Below are 19,421 nucleotides of genomic sequence, written 5' to 3'. Positions count from 1 at the left end.
CTACTTAAACCTAACTAACCTAAGGACATCACGCAACACCCAGTCATCACGAGGCAGAGAAAATCCGTGACCACGCCGGGAATCGAACCCGGGAACCCGGGCGCGGGAAGCGAGAACGCTACCGCACGACCACGAGCTGCTCTCTCACACCTATTTTCCTGTTTGTGGAATAATGTTTCACAAATAACGCAACACAGACGTTTAAACGGGCCAAAAGTGTTGGTTTACATGAAATAGCGAAGGTAATGAACTAGCAACAATAATAAAGGAGACGAAAACAGGAAATAAACATGAAGTCTAGTTCTGTGATTTTTCCACGTTTTCTTTTTCAAATGCTCATTTTCTAAATCGCTAGCAGCATGCAGTCCTTTATACAATGTGTGATACCTTTACTTATGCACAGATGACTGTCATATGCTGGACATGATGTATTGTCTTCAGGTCCTGAATTCGAGGAATTTCGTAAAACATGTATCAGAAAATAAGGTTATCGGTTTTCCTTGTGGATGATTATTAAAAAATCCCACAGACATGAAGCCACCTCTATGGACCCCCTTTCTGATGTTGTCTCGTCCGAAATGCAGCAATCTGTTATGTTTTCTCCTACACTAAGACCAGTGAGATTGTACAGGGAGCGCCTTATTTTATAGAATACTGCCTTTGAATTCACTTTAGGGGAGTAAAACACAGCTTGCAAGTCAAATTCAGCTATCAAAGATTCGCCTCTTTTTGAACTTTCTTTCTTAATGATCTTAAATTCCCTTTCCATTTCTTTCCTTTTCAAATGCTCTACCTGCTCCCTTATGAAATGTCTGTCTTCCTTTTCCTCAGCCGAAAGAAGTGAAAACTATAAACATTTATCATACATATCTTATCGTGGCCTGTGGAATTTCAGATTAAATTCCTTTGTGAATATCTCCCTATGCAGCCATAATTTCTCGACTGTCTTTCCTTCCTCATAGCGTTGTTCCCGATGTAACTCATATTATCTTAATACTCATATCAGCAGGTAAAAAATCTGTTGTACATTCTTTCCTCTTGTAACGAGAAGGAAGGTTGGGAAAACTCTTAATCTGTTTCCTTATAGCCTCTTTACTTTCTTAGGGTCTCTTTATACTTGGCTCATTACGTCCTCTTCGCTCTTTCTCAGTTACATGACTTTCACCACTTTTTTCATAGTATGTCTTACAAAGGTTTCAGAAATGTCAAATGTCTTGAGGAAGAAATGCATACACACTTTAATCGTATAAGTTACCTTTATTAGACAGAACTTCTTGGTCCTCTTCCTTCGTTTCTCTTCTTCCACTAACGTATTTATGTACTGCCTTTGTAGCTCAACTAATCAAGATCCCAGTAAGCTCTATGGATATTTTGTCTGTCTTGCTCAGTAGACTCACTCGTGCATTGTCGTGGGCATTTAGAGCAATATTTTGGCTTCATATATCTTGTAGAAACTTCGGAATTCTTCGTAGATATATGTGACCCATCATACTGTTGATTGATGTTTCTTTGAATTCTTTTCCATTCCTCTCATGTTTCGTTTTCTTGTTTCGTTATTATTCTCAATACCAGCATTGTCATCTGCAATTTCTCCATCCCGATTTTGATGATTTACTTGTGCACTAGTTGTATCCTAAGTAGTTTTTGTGACATTCTTTACAAGGGATGTTCCACCTTCAACACAGCTGTCTGTAACAATAATGTGACAGGTATTCAGAGGAAGGGAAAAGAAAATTAACTAGAACTGCTGTAGTGTCTAGTAACTGTTTGGTTACTCACCAGAATCAATAGTGTTGTCCAGTTCTTAGGAAGGATCATCTATGTCAGAACCAATGAATGTCCTGAGCATCTCCACATCACATTCTTCCTCAGCTGTAAACATAAATAATAATAATAATAATAGCTGTAATAACAATAATATTATAAATTGTTATTATAGTAGTTACTACCGAAATATATACACAAAGAAACAGGTTCTAATACTTACAAGATTCCTTTCAATTTGGCTCCTTCTCCAGGTACATTTTCTCCAGCCTTCTTCCTCTGGACTCCATAGCACTACCACTTGCTTGTAAATTCATTCACAACTGAAACAGTATTTACCGTCCTTGCCTGAAGTCGCATTTAATTGTTGTCACAGAGCGACGGCGACAATGCCTTTAAAGCGAAGTAAGGGGGAAAGCAACTTGTAACAGCTCTGTTCGGATCAGAGAAACGTCAGCGCTGTTCCGTTTCACAAATTAACACTGTGTCCAGTGGTCTAAAAACGGATCAACCTTTCCGTCTGTCTGATTCTTACTATATTTCGCAAATGTAGATACGTTGACAACTAAAACGAAAACCACATAAGATAGAGTTACGCTTGTTTGATAGTAACGCAGGTCTTGATTCCGTGTACCTGATGGTACTAACTATTCAAAAGTGGGAAAATGTAGTTACGTCTGTTTGATCCGAAATGGGCGAATTATGAGGTATCGGAAAACCTTCTCAATGTTTTTGTTATGAGATTGGTCGCTTAGAACGTTTGACAGTTGCTATCCTCATATGTTTCTGATGAAACCATATTCGCGATGAGGTGAAATTAATATGGAACATGGTTATTGATTCCGTTATAAGGCGATGTGAAGGCTTTCTACATTGGCTATAAGCAAGACGAGATTTATGACGGCTTGTTACAGTGTGCCACTGCTTAAAACATCGTTTTGCAGAACTGATTTTGAATAATAGAGTATCTAAAAACAACTTAGTGACTCTAAAGAGAACTGCGCACAGTCAGCTTCCATATATAACTCTTAAGCCACAAATTATGTTGACTGTCACGTATTTCATGTTCCAGACCCGGTAGGAATGTCGGGGACCCCAGCTGGGTGTTTACACACGGTCTCAGCTATTAATAACGCGTAGCGACGCACCAGTGCTAGTGAACTTCACCTTGTCCTTGTGGTGCTTCAAATATATGGACTGTACATGTAGAGTAAGAGTGAAGTAAAGGCATTACGAGACCGCATATAAGTCAAGCGAACACATCAGAACGCCTATTATGTCTAGTGTATTCCATGTAAGGGGAATATGAACGATTCGGAACCAGAAATCGTTCTGAAAACTGGAATTGAAGTCCATACTTCAGCGACTGAATTTTGATCTTTCTAACTACAGCATTAAAAAATTTGATATTCTCAAGCACAAAGGAAATCGAATTCAGTAAGGAAAGTAAATGGATGTCTAAAATGACAAATGTTCTATTGCATTCACGTACGGCACGAGACTCCAACTTTTCTGACTGCAAGACTAAGTTCTGCCAAACTGATTAGTTACAAACAAAGTGAAAACGTAGCAGGTTAGGGGAAATTCACCGTAGTACCTAGAAATTAGGAGAAATTGCTTGTGAGGTAACAACTCACTGGCGTGTTACGAGCAGAACTCCAAAATGATTGTTAATTGTGTAACCTAGAACCCTGTAACTTTTAACAATGTCTACTTTACTTGCCTCTGAATGATATGACTTACAAGTATACTGCATAACATCTCTAATTCGATGTATAAGGAGTTAAAACAAACTTCCGTTATTTTACGCTGATCGTAAAAGTTCACATTTCTACACAACTACGGTTTATGTAGTCTTGATGTCGTGACATTCATGTATATCTGCGAAGTAACGTAAAGATTATTCACCTGTGATGCAGTGAATTTCCAATATTTCATCATGAAACATTTATTTAGTATATGTGCTTGGGTGACCTCTTCTAGTACTTAATAACTTTTTTACATATATGTGGCTCACTAGGGGGAGTTCCTGTGTTATAATCTGTCCTCAATAGTCTATACATTAACAACGTTTTGAATACCTTCAGCCCTTTTCACTTTTCGTTATTATTCTAATGTTAAATACATTTACGTATTATATTTCCTATTTAGAAGAGTACAAGGTGGTTTCGGTGAAAAATAGGATTTCAGTTGGAGATAGTATTGAACAGAATGGAACTGTAGTCACTGCAACTGAAAAAACGGGAATACTATACAAGGGAAAATCTAAACATCCATCCCCTGTAAAGATTGTTTCTATAATTATGGTGGTTACAGAGTGTTACCAGACAAGGTTTATTTAGAAAATCCATGTAGAGATAAATGGTAGCAGTGCAGAGGTTCTTTTGTCAAGCACACTCTGTAAATAAGCCACACGGATCCTTAGCTTAAATGTGTGATTCAGATATTTAATTTGTGGTAGCTGAATATTAAACTGTAAGGCATGTGAATCCATTCTCTAGTGATAAGCATGGTAACTCCACGGAAATATATGATATCTAACAAAACCGTAGGACATTAGGCCCAACTACTATCAATAAAAGGAATTTCAAACAATAGCTTTTATTCTGTACAAGCTTTAAGTGTATACAAATTCCCTAAGTTCAAAATGGGGCAGTTTGTGGCAGACAGAGTTGCAGAGAATTTGATTTGTGAAACACAGGTTTACTCACGAGACCTGAGTCTCTCCCAGTGAAAACAGTGTTGGTATAACTTACGGGAATGCAGATGAGCTGCGCCGTCAACAAACGCCCATATTTCCACAGTTGCGCACTGTCTCATTATCGAGAAAAATTGCAGCATGTAAGCGCTGTGCAAGTTAATGTGAAAAGTCAGTTCACAGAGGTATTCCAGGAAGATAACACTTGCACACACTCTAAAGGCTAGCGCCACCACGTAACTAAAGATGAACGAAATCAGAAGTTGTCAATAGTGAAAATTAATAAACTATAGGTGAGGTAGGGTAAACTTTGCACCTCTCCCATCCTTTCTTTCTTTATTCTTTTTTTTCACACAGGGCATGCAGGATAGAAGAGAAACCCCCATCTGCCGGCCACGGTGGCCGTGCGGTTCTGGCGCTGCAGTCCGGAACCGCGGGACTGCTACGGTCGCAGGTTCGAAACCTGCCTCGGGCATGGATGTGTGCGATGTCCTTAGGTTAGTTACGTTTAAGTAGTTCTAAGTTCTAGGGGACTGATGACCTAAGATGTTGAGTCCCATAGTGCTCAGAGCCATTTTAACCATTTGAAACCCCCATCTCTGTTTATGTATGAGCTTACTTGTTATTTCCAGTTACTTGCTTAATAACATTACCCCACTTGTATTTCGCATGCACTTTCAGTTCTGTAGTGATACATCATATTACACAGTATTAATTTATTATTTAACTAGCGAAGCTGGCAATGCTTCACAAGTGCTAAATATATATGGGAACTGGATATACGTCCTGATCTCCTTTTCTTTCCCTGCCCATATCCTTTCCCTCCTCTCCACTTCCTTTGTCCGTCTCATCCACTTCACCCTATCTCTGTCCGTCTTCTTTCTCTCCTCCTTTATCTCTCAGTCCATATCCTCTTTCCCCTACTTTATATCAATTTCCTCCCACATTGTCTGTCCATTTCTTCGTGTCGCTCCCTCTGACCTTATTTATTTTAATTGCAAATGGAACCTCGATTTGGAAATAGAAGTAAAAATCAGTAGATAGCTTGGATGGAATCGTTAGCAGACAGGGTGTGAAAGATATTTTTCCAGCTGCCAGGTCTGTGAGGATAGGAGCTTTAATAACAAAATTTCGAATGGTTTTAATCTATGCACTTGTAGATTTTTAAAGTAAGCCCTAAATCCAATTTTCCTGCCTCCCTTCAAAAATTACTTGGAAAAGGAAAACAAAGCCGCACATTTTCAGAGTACAGCTTAGCAGCAGATTTAAGAGAAACTGTTTATTCTAAAACATTATATTTCCATTGGTTCCAGCTGAGCGTTGTCAGTCAGGATTCATTCAACATAATCTACTTTAAATTTTTGTGAATTGAAACAAAGCAATTTCATTAAGATCACGAGTTTACTAAAATGAAATAAATCGGAATTCATTGTTACGGAGTCAAAATGAATCGAGGGTCAGAAATTGTTATTCTATTTCACTCCAAACGATGTCTTGCTCGTCGTCAGTCTCATTCATTCGACGATCATGTAGTTGGCCCGCGTTGTTCCTGCGCCGACAGATATTTCCACGCGTCACCAGAGGCTTTTCTTTTCCAAAATAAAATAAACCACGAACTGAAGTATTTTGAATGTTTGCAACACACCAGGCTACAACGGATTGACTCCAGTTTAATCTTTGAAACACAACACAGATATGATTATCGCCTCTAACACACAGAAATACCGCATTCAGTTGTATACTTTTTCGCAAAGTATCAGTATCCAATGAGGAATTTGTTTTTGTTATGGAAACATGCTACAGCAGAGATGACAAACTGAACGTTACAATATCTTTGGTTATGAAGACATGTGACAGCAGAACTGTCAAACCCTTGTCGCATTTCTTTCATTGAGATTCTCATTCAAAAATTCCATCTAGTTTTCCGACTTCTCCCTTGGATTTTCCTAAAATTTTCTTTCGTACCAACCTTGTCCTGGCAGTTACGATTACGAAACAAAAAAAAAATCAGCCAAATCAATCGAGCCGTCCTCAAGCGACAATCTTCCATACTATGTATGGAAGCATTTCATTTTTGTTTGTATAGATTAACGTGCTTATGCTACTGCACAAGGCACTGATGAATTACATCATTCTCTGTGTTTCGGAATGTTTGATATCAGCTAAGTACAAGCATAACGATTAGTTATTCATTACAGGAGCAGACTGCGACGGGTTTCGTCTGAGGTCAAGCACATATTAATAACATGGGAATAACTGTTCTTCTCGGAATAATTTTTCGAGTAAGTTTTGATGTAGGTGGTGCCCCATTTATCGTCAATAGCTTACGAATGCTACAGTCGCAAGGTGAGCTGCTACTTGAATAAAGCCATTTAATGTCTTTCGAAAGGGGAAGTAATAGGTATCAAATTGCAAAGTATGTATCCAATCTACATAAAACATTCAGAAATAGGCGTAAGCAATGGAATACATGAGAATAATATACAAAATCATTTTACTAGGTGTCTTGTATTAACAAACAGGGTATTTCACGAGAGACAGTGAATATTTAAAAAGGTTATAGTACAGACTATTTCGAGCAAAACATTTCATAATTGTCTCCAATTTTTGATTCAAAAATGCTATTAGAAGGTGCTAAGTTCAAAGCTGATTTTCATGAACTCCACCAACGACTTGTATGCACTTTCGAATTCCCTTGACAAAACTTCGACTTGCTCTTCTGAGGTCGTGTTGGGGTCCTTTTATGTGGACAGCATTATTCTTATTATGAACGCTTAATTAGTATTTGTGTTTAGTTCGTCATAGTAGATTTCGTCTTTGAACCCTGGAGGTAAGAATCCGAAGGATTAATGCCTGTTGATCTTGTTGATCGAAGCATGTTACTATTCCTGCGGATTTATCTTCCGGAGAATTTTAGGTTTAGATAATGTGTCTCGTTTTTATGCGCAGTATGTATTGTACAAAACATAAAAAGACATTTTTAATTCAGTATCCTATTCTTCACTATTCCACTTTAATGTAACGATAATTGCGACTGTGACGGTGATGCAGGTGATTTATTATGGTTAAAAAGCAATGTGTGTAAATTTGTCTGTTGGATAACATTCCGATAAAAGAGTTGCAACAGTTCAGTTGATACGATGTTGACTGCAAACTCTAGAATACATTTGACTAAAATTTATTTTACTGAATATCATAGCTGGAGTCACAAATGGAGATTTCTCATAAATTTCAGTAAACAACGTTAAATAACTGAATATCAGCACTTTCACGTAACTTAGGCAGTGGAAGTAATGCCCTACAGGAAAGTTGTGAGGAGGCATGAATGTTACGTGTTCCATATGCAATTTGTGTTTGGGGTGACATATCATGGCAATAATGGGAGATAATATGTTAACAGGTAATGCAAGCAAGGCAGAAAGCTGAAGACTGAATCGTTTGCTGCGCTGCTGAAAAAACGTACTGTATGTAAAAGAAGAAAAGTTTATGACGTTTGTGAACCAGTTTAGGGAAAACGTTTTACTTGTAGCTTAAGGAAACACCGCATATTTTCGATTCTTACTCTTCTTCGTTGTACAGCGGTCCTCAAACGACTGAGATGAAACTATTATTTAAAAATATTTGTTTCAAACTGTAAATTTCATGTCACAGACTGAAGATGAGGCTGTTATCTTTTCGTTATTGCTCAAATTTATAACGATACTTAAAATTTGACGAACTCAATATCCGCATTTCGAAGAATTTACAGTGAACTAAAAGTGTCAATTACAGTTCCTGATCAGAGGAATGCAGGACTTGGTAGTCTGAAACAGTCTTCATATTTCGAAATATCTATCTCTACATCACTGATAGCTTAATGACAGGTTAAAATGCCGACTAAAAGAACTGACTCACCCCGGATTGGATCCCACAATATTTAGTTTTCAGCAACATACTCCCCCGTTACGCGACTAAACCAAGAGCCAGTTCGTTCCCATATGCTAGGTTCTACTGGAACTGCCGTTCTCTTGAATTATTGCAGCTGTTACTAGGTGGCAACGTAATCGTTTCCCAAACCTGACTTCAGATCTTCATAATGGAAATAATTTGTACGAAGTATCTATGAATTATATACAGAAGCTTCCCTCGTGAACAAATGTTTCTATTAGTCAAACCAGGATCAAAATCCCTACAGCATTTCCAGAAATTGTCTGCGTGTACTGACTGACGCGAGCAATGGACTTCAGTTTATCTATACAGGGTGGCTAGAAATAGCTAGGAAAGCTTGTAAGAGTGTGGCAGTGTGGGTTGTGTTGAGAAGTAACTGTTAAAAAAACGTTGATACGTTGCGCAGTTTTCCAGTTAATTAGCGTTGAAGTTAGCCAGACAGGCTGTTACGAGCCCCAGTTTAAAAGGTCTGCGAGATACTATTTGTGTCAGTTGTCCTCACAGCGCAGGTGATAGGGCATGTGACTGTTTAGCCTGCGGTTCGAGTTCGATTCGTAGTACCGTCACACATACATAGTTTATGGGCCTCTCTTGTTCAGTTTTAGGAAATCAAACGAAGCACACGTTTGACGACAATGTCTCTCTCTAGTGGGCAACTTGAATTTCCATGGCCAACGGCCACATTGGCTAACGTCAATGCTAATTAACTCGAAAACAGCGCCAGGTATGGAATTTTTCCTTAACAATTACTTCTCAGCCCTATCTTCCCTGAACCACCCATATAAGCTTTTGAAACAGTTTGTGACCAAACTATATAAAGATTATAGGCGCTGTGTTTTGAAAATGTTGGGATATGCTCATCACGTTACACTTTAAAACTCATAATTTCATCCCTATATAATTAGAGCACGTGTAAAAGCTAGAAAAGTAACTTAAAATAAATAATCTCTCTCCTAAATAGGAACAGACTGGAACCTTTTCCTCCTCACACTTGTTTTGCTGATGAATTCGTTGATTAGCGATAGCAGGTTCAGTTCAGTTCCCTTGCGAAATCGTTATGTCTGTTCAGTAATACTACATGATTAAACCGATTATCGTTTATGGTGGCTCTGGTGTAAGTTTTTAGTCTTTGATGTGTAGAAAACGAATGCTTTGCAGTACACATAGAGACAGGTATCATTACAAGAAGAAGCAATAATTTTACATGCCAGAGTGCGTCAAAAGATGTATACACACTTTGAACTGTCATAGACAATTTATTTCCCGTTCTACAAGGTTAAATATCTGTGAGAAAGTAATGTTATGTGCCTTCAACAGGTGGCAGGAGTGGCAAGGAAGTAACTGCAACATGGCGGACGTGCGTTTGAGCTTTGAAGCGCGGAAGCAGATAATTAAGTGGTACTGGAAGTTTGAGAATGTAGCTGCGTTTCGAAGATAGTGGAGAAGTAAATATGGTACAGAACCACCCTCAAGGTTAACAATTACACGTCTACGAGACAAATGCGAGATTCATGGAACAGTGTGTGATGTGCATAAAGGTCGATCAGGGCGACCTCGTACAGCTACAACTGATAATTCCACAATTGCGGTCTTGGAACTGTTTCAGCATTCACCTCAAAAATCTTCAAGGCGAGCGGCACGTGAGAATAATGTAAGTGCTAGCAGTGTGCTACGCATTTTGAAGAAAGGCAAGTTTCGTGTGTACATTCCAAGGCTGGTGCAACAGCTAACTGACGACGATCTAGATAAAAGGTTAGAATTTTGTGAATGGGTACAGGAGATGGTGAGACGTGAACCGGGATTTATGGGTAGCATAATTTGGTCGGATGAAGCCCAATTCAAACTCAATGGAACTGTAAATAGGCACAATTGTGTGTACAGGGCTGAAGATAATCCTCAGATTATAGTTGGAAAGGCTGTGAATTTGCCTGGTGTAAATGTGTGGTGTGGTTTGTCTGCAAGGGGACTCATTGGGCCTTTCCGCTTTGAGGGTACTATTACTGGAGAAACGTACCTAACAATGCTTGCTGACTCCATATTCCCTGCCATTCGTGCATTAAAAGGTAATGCTGAGTTTTATTTCCAACAAGATGGCGCCCCGCCGCAACATCATAGCGACGTACGAGCATACCTGGGTAACAATGTGCCAGGCCAGTGGATAGGACGCAGGGGACCAATCGAGTTTCCTGCACGCACTCCAGACCTCACGCCGCTGGATCTCTTCTTATGGGGCACAGTAAAAGATGAGGTGTACAAACGTAAACCAGGTAGCCAGGACACACTTTGGAATGAGATTCAGGCGGTGTGCGCAGAAATCTGATTGGGCACTTTGGTACGATGTACGGAATCAGTGGTAACTCGTACTCAGAAACGTGTTGATGCTGAAGGCCACCAGTTTGAACATTAATCACATTTGCAAAGTACATTTATTTTTCCAATTGGTCTTTGAGCTTTCCATTTCCAGAAATTTAACATTGTAGAACGGGAAATAAATTTTCTATGACGCTTCAAATGTGTATACATTTCTTTTTGACGCACACTGTATACTGATATCACGTTCTTCAGAGCTACACAGTTATTCTCTGTTCTACTCAAGGACTGCACTACACTATCTAAGCTCTCTAGTGTATCATTATGTTGTTTTACCATATCAAAAAGTATCTCCGTGAAGAGTCACAATCGATATCGTCACCGTAAAAAATAAGTAACATAGCTATTATCTTCTTTGCCTCGTAGTAACTCTTTTATTTTGACAGGGTGTGATATTGTTTCGGGCGGAAATCTACTTTTAATGCTGCTTACTGTTTGATGCACTACCTCAAAAAGAAAAATAGCAGCTTTTCTTGAATCTCTGATGAATTATATTTATCAACACTTCCTAATTTTAATGAAAATTATCTTGGGCATGAAAGAGTGGGGAGACATAATTGCAGAGCATCATACATTTCTTTGGGATGTTCGCAAAATGACAAAATGTATTTGTATTTGTGGCTTCTTCTATTGAAGAGAAAAAAGGCTAAGTTACGAGTAATTCAGTGAAACTCTCTGAAGTATTGCTTTAGGTTCTACTCGTTTTTGGAATGCAAAAATTAACATCTTGACTTGAAACGGAGTTTCAAATTTTTGCAGTTTTTTAGAAATCCTTTACCCTTTGCACCAGCATCGTTTCTATCATCTTGCGTGTCACTATGAAACTGCAAAAGAACTTCATAATTATTATCTGTGCACAACAGATACACAACAGGCATGCACCATCACCATGGACAGAACGGTCTTAAATCTTGAATTGTTTTAACGTCATGAGAATCTGAAAACAGTTGTACAAGATTTCCCAGCTTTGTAGCCTCTAGGGTGAACCACGAATAATGGAATCAAAGCTTTGAGAATTGACTGAGTATCTCTTAATAATGAAATGTTATCTTACGAGTATGGAACAGCTACATTTACGGTAATAAGCCAAATATTGAATGTAAATATCCCTCGATTCAACGATTTTTAACTGTGACTGTAATCCTTGCAGACAAGCGCTAATGTTTGTTGCACCTTTATAGCATTATTCACAACAGCTGCTCACAGGAAAAGAATATCTTAATCATATATCCAGCGCCGATTTAAACAGGGTATGTGAAGCAGTTGTTGCGAGCTAATCAAAACCACACAGCAAATTCTAGTCAACAGTACTAAAACAGACAGAAATCTGCTCTCTTATAGATATATCGGATGTCTCGTTCAACATGAAAGCATATAGACCACATTCTTTTACTCGTTGAATCAAGATTCTCTGAAGAGACATGTTTACCAGTGTTTTAATTTCATTAATTATGCGATGAGAAAGCCACCTGTAAGTAGTTTGAGAAACCTATAGTTTCAGTCTGGGTACATGCTCAGAACGTAATTTCAAAAGATTAACAAAATTAGAAGGCTTATTTACATGACAACGTAGTTCCAATCCTTGACAAACCAAGAACCATATGAAAGTAAAATTTCCCATAAACAAACGGTAACGGCTTACCTTTCTTGTGCTTTAAAATGACTAACTGATAACATAATATGAGCTCTTTTTTCATGGAATTATTTGTACTAACTGAACAGATATGCAAATTACTTTTTTTATGAGATTTGAATCGTTTTAGAGCAACGGACTAGTTCTTAAAGTCGTACTTTACGAATGCCTTATGGGAATCCTTGTTCGCAGTAACAGTAGGATGAAATCTCCTGTTATGACACAAAGACCTAGACAAAATACAATAAGTTGAGTCATCTTTTTCGTCATACAGAATCCATGTAGCCTGTATGTTTTTACCCAACTTTTTTTTGAAAAGCTGTACACCTGCGGCTGCCGCGCACCAGTATGATGTTTTCACGGAATGACCGGTAATAGTAACAGGGATTTCATTGTCACAAGCTGCCGAAAGTTACAGTATCTACAACATGATTTCACAAAATAAAATCTCTCGCTGGCTGTTGCGTTTCGTGACTGTTGCAGGCTGCTAATGAAAGTAGAAAGAACTTCGCCATGATGTTATCTGTACTGATGTTATATGTACTGCCCTTTTACTGAATGTTTTAGCTAAGAGGGATGGGGCACTCTTCGCAGCAGGTATGTTGGCTCACTGGTAGTTGTGTCAAAAGATTATCTTAAAAGAAACCGCTTATTAAATTCGTATTTCATAGTATGAAAGTTTTCGTCGTATGGTACCTGATCGACTTCATTTCTAGTTATTTAATACACCAATAATAACTAAAAATTACCGCCTTCAATTTACGTTATTGACTTAAAAAGCGGCATTCATTTAAAATTCGAACAGTTGAGAAAATGGGTCAACGTGGATTTTAATCCCTACGAATGCAATTAGCCGGTTGTTTAAAGATAACCTTCTTACAGCGGTATATTACAAGAGCCAGCCTCCCATCCATGCAATGAATGAGTCGATTTTAATCACGACCAAGAAGCAAACCTATATAGTGCCGGTTGCGTACGATGAAAACGAGAAAAAATTATATTACAATTTTCGCTGAGGTATCTGTGCATACTCACTCAATTTTTTTTTTATTTTCTTGAGTGACCGAGCATACCTGTAGTCTGAGCCTACGATAGAGATGATGAAATAGCATATTCTATAGAAACAAAGGTATTTACATTTTCATGTAACAAATACCAAGCCGACAAACACGATTTCATGTTGGATATACATACACTGATCTGTAAATTTGTCACAGAAAGGAGCGTGTGCAAATCTGAAACCCTGGAGACTTCGTTTAAACACAAAAAACCAGTTGGCTCAAAGGTAAGTAGACAGGAGACGACTCGTGCATCTGCTATAACCTGACAACACTGCAACACTGTAAAATATTTTCAGCATTCGATAACCACTTTTTTGCTTCAATGTTTAAATGGTAATTCAGAATAAATTACAGAGAATTCGCGAATGCTTGTTGCAGTATAATAACGGGGCGTCAACTCGAAATTTAATCAGTAAATTGAGCGTCTAACGTGATGACCAATAAGGTAGTGTAACATCACAACCTGATAGAAAGTATCCTCACACCCTATTAGCGAACAGATACTCTTGATGAAGCAGTCGTTCAGTTACGCTGTTCTGTAACAGTAAATCTCAGTTAGTATCGCCTGTGGCTGTTTTCATTTCACTGTTTAGTCTCTTTACTTCTCTGCTGCAGAACATTCACACCAACAAAGTCTGAAAGCCACCGTGCAGTGCGTGGTGGTGGGCACCCCGCACCACTACTAGTCTATGCCTTTCCTGTTCCACTCACAGATCTTACGTGGGATAAACGACTGTCTATTAGCCTCGGTACGAGTCTTAATGTCTCTAATCTTATCTTCGTGACCCTATCGCGAATGTATGTTGGGGGCAGTAGGATGTTCTCCAGTCAACTCTAAATGCCGGTTCTCAAATTTTCTACATCTACATCTACATCTACGTAATTACTCTGCTATTCACAATAAAGAGCTTGGCAGAGCGTTCAATGAACCACGTCCAAGATGTCTCTCTACCGTTCCAATTGCGAACGGCAAGCGGAAAATTGAGCTCTTATATTTTCTGTGCGAGCACTGATTTATTTTATCGTGATGATAATTTCTCCCTATGTAAGTGGGTGCCAACAGAATGTTTTCGCAATCGGAGGAGAAGACTGGTGATAGAAGTTTCATGAGAAGATTTCGCCGCAATCAAAAACGCCTCTGTTTTAATGATTGCCACTCCAATTCACGTATCATGTCTGTGGCACTATCTCCCGCATTTCACGGTAGTACGAAACGAGTCCCCATTCTTTCAAGTATTTCGATGTCATCCGTCAGTCCCACCTGATGCGGATCCCGCACCGCACAGCAATACTCCAGATTAGGGCGGTCAAGCGTAGTGTAAGCAGTCTCTTTAGTAGACCTGTAGCACCTTCTAAGTCTTCTTCCAATGAATCGCAATCTTTGGTTTGTTCTACCCACAAAATTTTCTATTTGATCATTCCAATTTAGGTTATTTGTAAATTATAAGCCCTAAGTATTTAGTTGAGTTTACAGCCTTAAGATGTGTGTGACTTATCGCGTAATCGAAATTTAGCGGATTTCTTTTAGCACTCATGGAATAACTTCACACTTTTCTTTATTCTGGGTCAATTGCCACTATTTGCTACTCAGATTGTCTCCTATGTCGTTAATATAGATCAGGAATAATAGAGCGCCAATAACACGTCCTTGTGGAACGCCGGATATTAATTCTGCTTTACTCGATTACTTTCCGTCTATTACTACGAACTGTGACCTTTCTGACAGGAAATCACGAATCCAGTCACACAACTGAGGCGATACTCCGTAGGCACGCAGTTTGATTACAAGACGCTTGGGAGGAACGGAGTCGAAAGCCTTCTGGAAATCTAAAAAGAGGAATCAATTTGATATCCCCTGTCGATAACACTTATTACTTCATGAGTTTAGAGAGGTAGTTGTGCTTCACAAAAAAGAACGTCCCCTTTCCTCCATGGAACGCCGTTCGAGTTCCCGAAGCATCCCGGTAACACGTTCGTGTTGTTCAAACGAACCGGTAACAGATCTAGCAGCCCGCCTCTGAACTGCTTCGATGGCTCCCTTTAATCATTACCTGGCTCGGATCATAAACACACGAGCAGTACTCAAGAACAGACCGCACCAGAGTCCTGTATGCGGCATCTTTCCTGAAATGGTCCAACTAAACCGAAATCGACCATGCGCCTTCCCTACCGCAATACGATGGAGGGGTCCAAGAGCCTAGAGTCTGGCTGCATAGCAAAAGATAAGGCCTTTTGTTGAGGTAACATGGTATTGTCGTAAACTTGCTATTACTAAGAGTGGGTTTCAGGAGGCTGCCAGAACTGCGATGACCTGGCTTCTCCTAAGACCCACTCGACTGTGGGTATCCGCAGTACTGTCTCCAAAACACACAGATAACGGAACCCCGTTTTTCTGTCGGAAGAAACATGGAACTAAGATGATTGTATGAGACTGACGTCCTGGAGTCTCTACGTGGAGAAGTTATACAACCGTTGTGCAAGTCATTTCAGGTGACGCCACAACACAACACCGAATCCACGCAGGGAGAGAATTTCCGACGCGACCGGCAGTAGATTCTGGACCCGCTGAATGGCAGTCAGACGCACCGGCCACTCAACTAAGAGTGCGAACAGAAACATAGAATCTCTCGCAGAAGGCTTTTAGCAAGATAAGAAATAACTATTTATGCGTTATTTTCCAGATGCCGTGTGAATTTTCTCTACGATGCCTTACAGTAACATTAAGTTTAAACTTTCAGAATGCTGCTTTCTGTTATGGTCATACTGTTATTCCTCGAATGCGCTCTCTTTTCCGCTGCCTCTAAGTGCAGAGCATCGGATAGGGCGTTTTCAGAACAGTGCAAAGGAGTGGGAGAGATTTTCTGCCTTCTACTCAACTAAGTGCACTATTGTTTGAAATAGCAAAAATCCGAGGGTGTGGGAGGGTCTTTAACACCTCCACATGAGTGTTACTGCTCAGTGCTCGCAGTCCTCGCCATCAGTGGCCAGCCAGTTCCTGCTCTGACGAAGAATAGGAAAAGTTCCAGAGCAGCCAGAAGGAGAGACTTCTGTCTAGGTATCTGAAGAGTAAAGACGTTAGTTTAGGACAGGAGAGAATAATGATGAAACGTGCCTTGTTGGCACTAGAGGGATGTGTGTACTTGAGCGTTAAATGCAAAGCGGTGGCTGAATCTGACACTCCAGTCGCTACCGCAGCCGTCGGAATTATTCGCGCTTTGCGCGCCTGCTAAGATGAACTCCTTTGCATGCGCGGTCGCCGATTAGAGGCGAAATTAACTCGTTCCCTTCAGCAGCCAGGTAAACGATTTTAAAGTGGCACATCAGGCCTGTTGCTCTCAACGCACATTTTGGCACCCTAATGGTGTTAGCCCCTATATTTCCATCTACTTACTACTTTTAACTCACAATTTACGCAATCACTGGCCAGGTCCACGAACGGATAACGGATCTGAGATTCAGGTTTCCCAACCACTGTAAAATCTCCTTCTGTGTCACTTGAGTTCACTGACGGGAATAGAAAAATGGTGACTAAGAAGTGAGAGAAAAATAATTTAATAATTGGGTACGTCGGATACGCCTGCAATTTGAGGATGATTCGTTAGTCGAAGCACAAAAAATTGATTTACATTAGCGAGAGAGGTTATTTCCTACTGCCTTACTTCATGATTTTGGTTACTTTTACGATTCAGAAAAAAACTTGTGTCGTTTTAGTCCGGTATGTAGGAGACAGAGGGCCTTTCTGGTGAGCTGATCTGAAGAGAACTGTTAACCTTTTTATGTTTTCGTTGTGAAATCAGAAAGTCAATGACTACACGTTCTTGAAACGCCTGAGAATTATTCACTTAATTTTTAAGTGCCACGCAAACGGCCATTATGACATGGTGTAAGCGAGACAAGAATTAATCCGTTTTCGCTTACCACCTTGTACATCCTCCAAGACGGCTAAACTCTTTCGCCGTCACTATACTAAAAGGTGCCATAAAACAACAATAATTTTGTACACCGATATCTTCAATTGAATCAACATGGACAAATGCAGTGAATATGGTATTCTGCGGTTTGAATTCACTCTTTTATTTAGCATTACACTCATACTGCAACTTCTCCCGGATAATTATTTTGTTTAAATTGCACAAGAATTCCACCTGACGTAGTGTAATAATGTTGACTGTAAGTTTTGTTCATATCACTAAAATTACAAATCGTACATCAGAGCTTTTATAATTTTTGTTTTCGATGGATTTAATTATTCTTAGCAAATTGATCATGAAAAGGAACCACAGAATACCAACCGCACACAACACTGACGTATGCTACCAGAAATATTTTTCTCCGTGATTCGTGTGTAGTTTAATTTTGGCCTCATACATTAGCAATGAAATTTTGTTCCACAATAAATATCATCAGCATTGTTCTTAGAATATGCAGTCTGATTCGATTAATTTTTTCTTTTATAAATAGAGTTCAGTACCATCGGTGCACATTTATTTCTTATACATCGGAATATTGTTTGCAGGTTCAAGTAATTTAAATTTGCCGCTGAGATAAAAGTTAAGATGGAGGCCAACAAAGATAGAGGATTTCTTTTCTAATTGAGATTTTGCTTTGCTCACCGAATAATTAATCATTTAAATTGATGCCACCAGTTAAAAAAATATTAAATTGTTTTGCAAATTAGTTTAACACAAACCCATGCTATTTTCAACTAGAAGCCCAGACGAAATTGCTATACAATCGCTTCTTGCAGCTATGATAAAACAATTAATACAAAATTATAATTAAAAGAGGAGTGATTTTTCAATAATTAATCATAAATAGTTTTAACGTATTTTTCTCTATTTGTTTTTTATCAGAAAATGAACATAAAGGTACAATAATTTTACATTAAATGTTTTTCATTCAACAGATCTCAAATCGATTCGCCTCTTGGGTCAGCGACGTACATCAGAAGAAGACGACAAAAGGGTACAAAACAAAATAATAGAATGACATAGATTAGCAAATACTGACTCTGTTTTACATAATTATCATTTTCTTAAGAAATAATTACATAATAGAATCAATATTATTGAGTTACGTAATTTTTCACACGTTCATATTCCACTCGTAACATATATATATCATCATAGATGTTATGAGTTCCTTTTTATGTATCAGAGTGCAACGTTATGTTTAAAGACATTAAGTCTAGTCGTTATAACGACTATTTGTTTCGATTATAGATAGAAATTACTTTCATGTTTAATTGGACCACACCTATTAATAGGTTTTTCAGTATTGTTGTTTTAAGTTATTGTGAATGGTAATTTGGGGGCGTTTCTCACTCTGTTGGTCACCAGAATTTGTCACTGGGCATCATAGGGAGAGGCATAAAACCACAACACACACCCCACAGTTGATATCGAATGCATGCACCTTGAACTCTGCTGGGGACACTTCACTTCCTACGGCAGGCAAATGGTTCATCAAAAGCCGAAACCATAGTGATGTTGGACGCTGGTATATGGAGCGAATCCGACGATTTCACTCACCCCCAAGGTGTTCCATTAGGTTGAGGTCGGAATTCGGAAAAGGTCAGTTCGCTTCAGAAATGTTCCTGCCCGCAAACCATTTCGTCACAGATGTTAATTTGACGGGATACATTGTCATTTTGATACAGTTATCGTCTGCGATATCTTACTCTACCGTTGTAGTACACAGTGCTATAAAATGTATTCACATCCTTCCACATTTAGGTATTTATTAAGCGCAATAGGAGGGCCACAGCGTAGTCACGAAAAACGCCCTCATACCGTGATACCGTCACATCCGTACTTCGCTGGTTACACTACACTTCGATCGAATCGCCACAGGGTATAGTGTGTTACTGGAAATCACTAGTTTCCAGCCATCGAGTGGCCAGTGGGGTGGTTCCTTGCAGCACCACAAGCATCGCATTATTATTGACTACGGAAATGCATGGCTGAGG

The 19,421-nt window shown here is 39.1% G+C and overlaps 1 protein-coding gene across 1 annotated transcript in view; it reads right to left on the bottom strand.

Moving 5' to 3' along the window:
- Positions 1-1,804: 1,804 nt before the first annotated feature.
- LOC126095450 (RNA-binding protein 25-like) overlaps positions 1,805-19,421 on the bottom strand; it is a 42,633-nt gene continuing 25,016 nt past the window's right edge. Inside the window, exon 2 of the mRNA XM_049910243.1 lies at positions 1,805-1,872. Coding sequence (XP_049766200.1) covers positions 1,805-1,872 — 68 coding nt within the window. The remainder of the gene's footprint in view (positions 1,873-19,421) is intronic.

Source organism: Schistocerca cancellata, chromosome 8 (genome assembly GCF_023864275.1).
Source record: "Schistocerca cancellata isolate TAMUIC-IGC-003103 chromosome 8, iqSchCanc2.1, whole genome shotgun sequence".
NCBI classification, from domain to species: Eukaryota; Metazoa; Arthropoda; class Insecta; order Orthoptera; family Acrididae; genus Schistocerca; species Schistocerca cancellata.
Note: the sequence above shows the minus strand (reverse complement) of the source record. Positions and strands in the feature narration are given on the sequence as shown.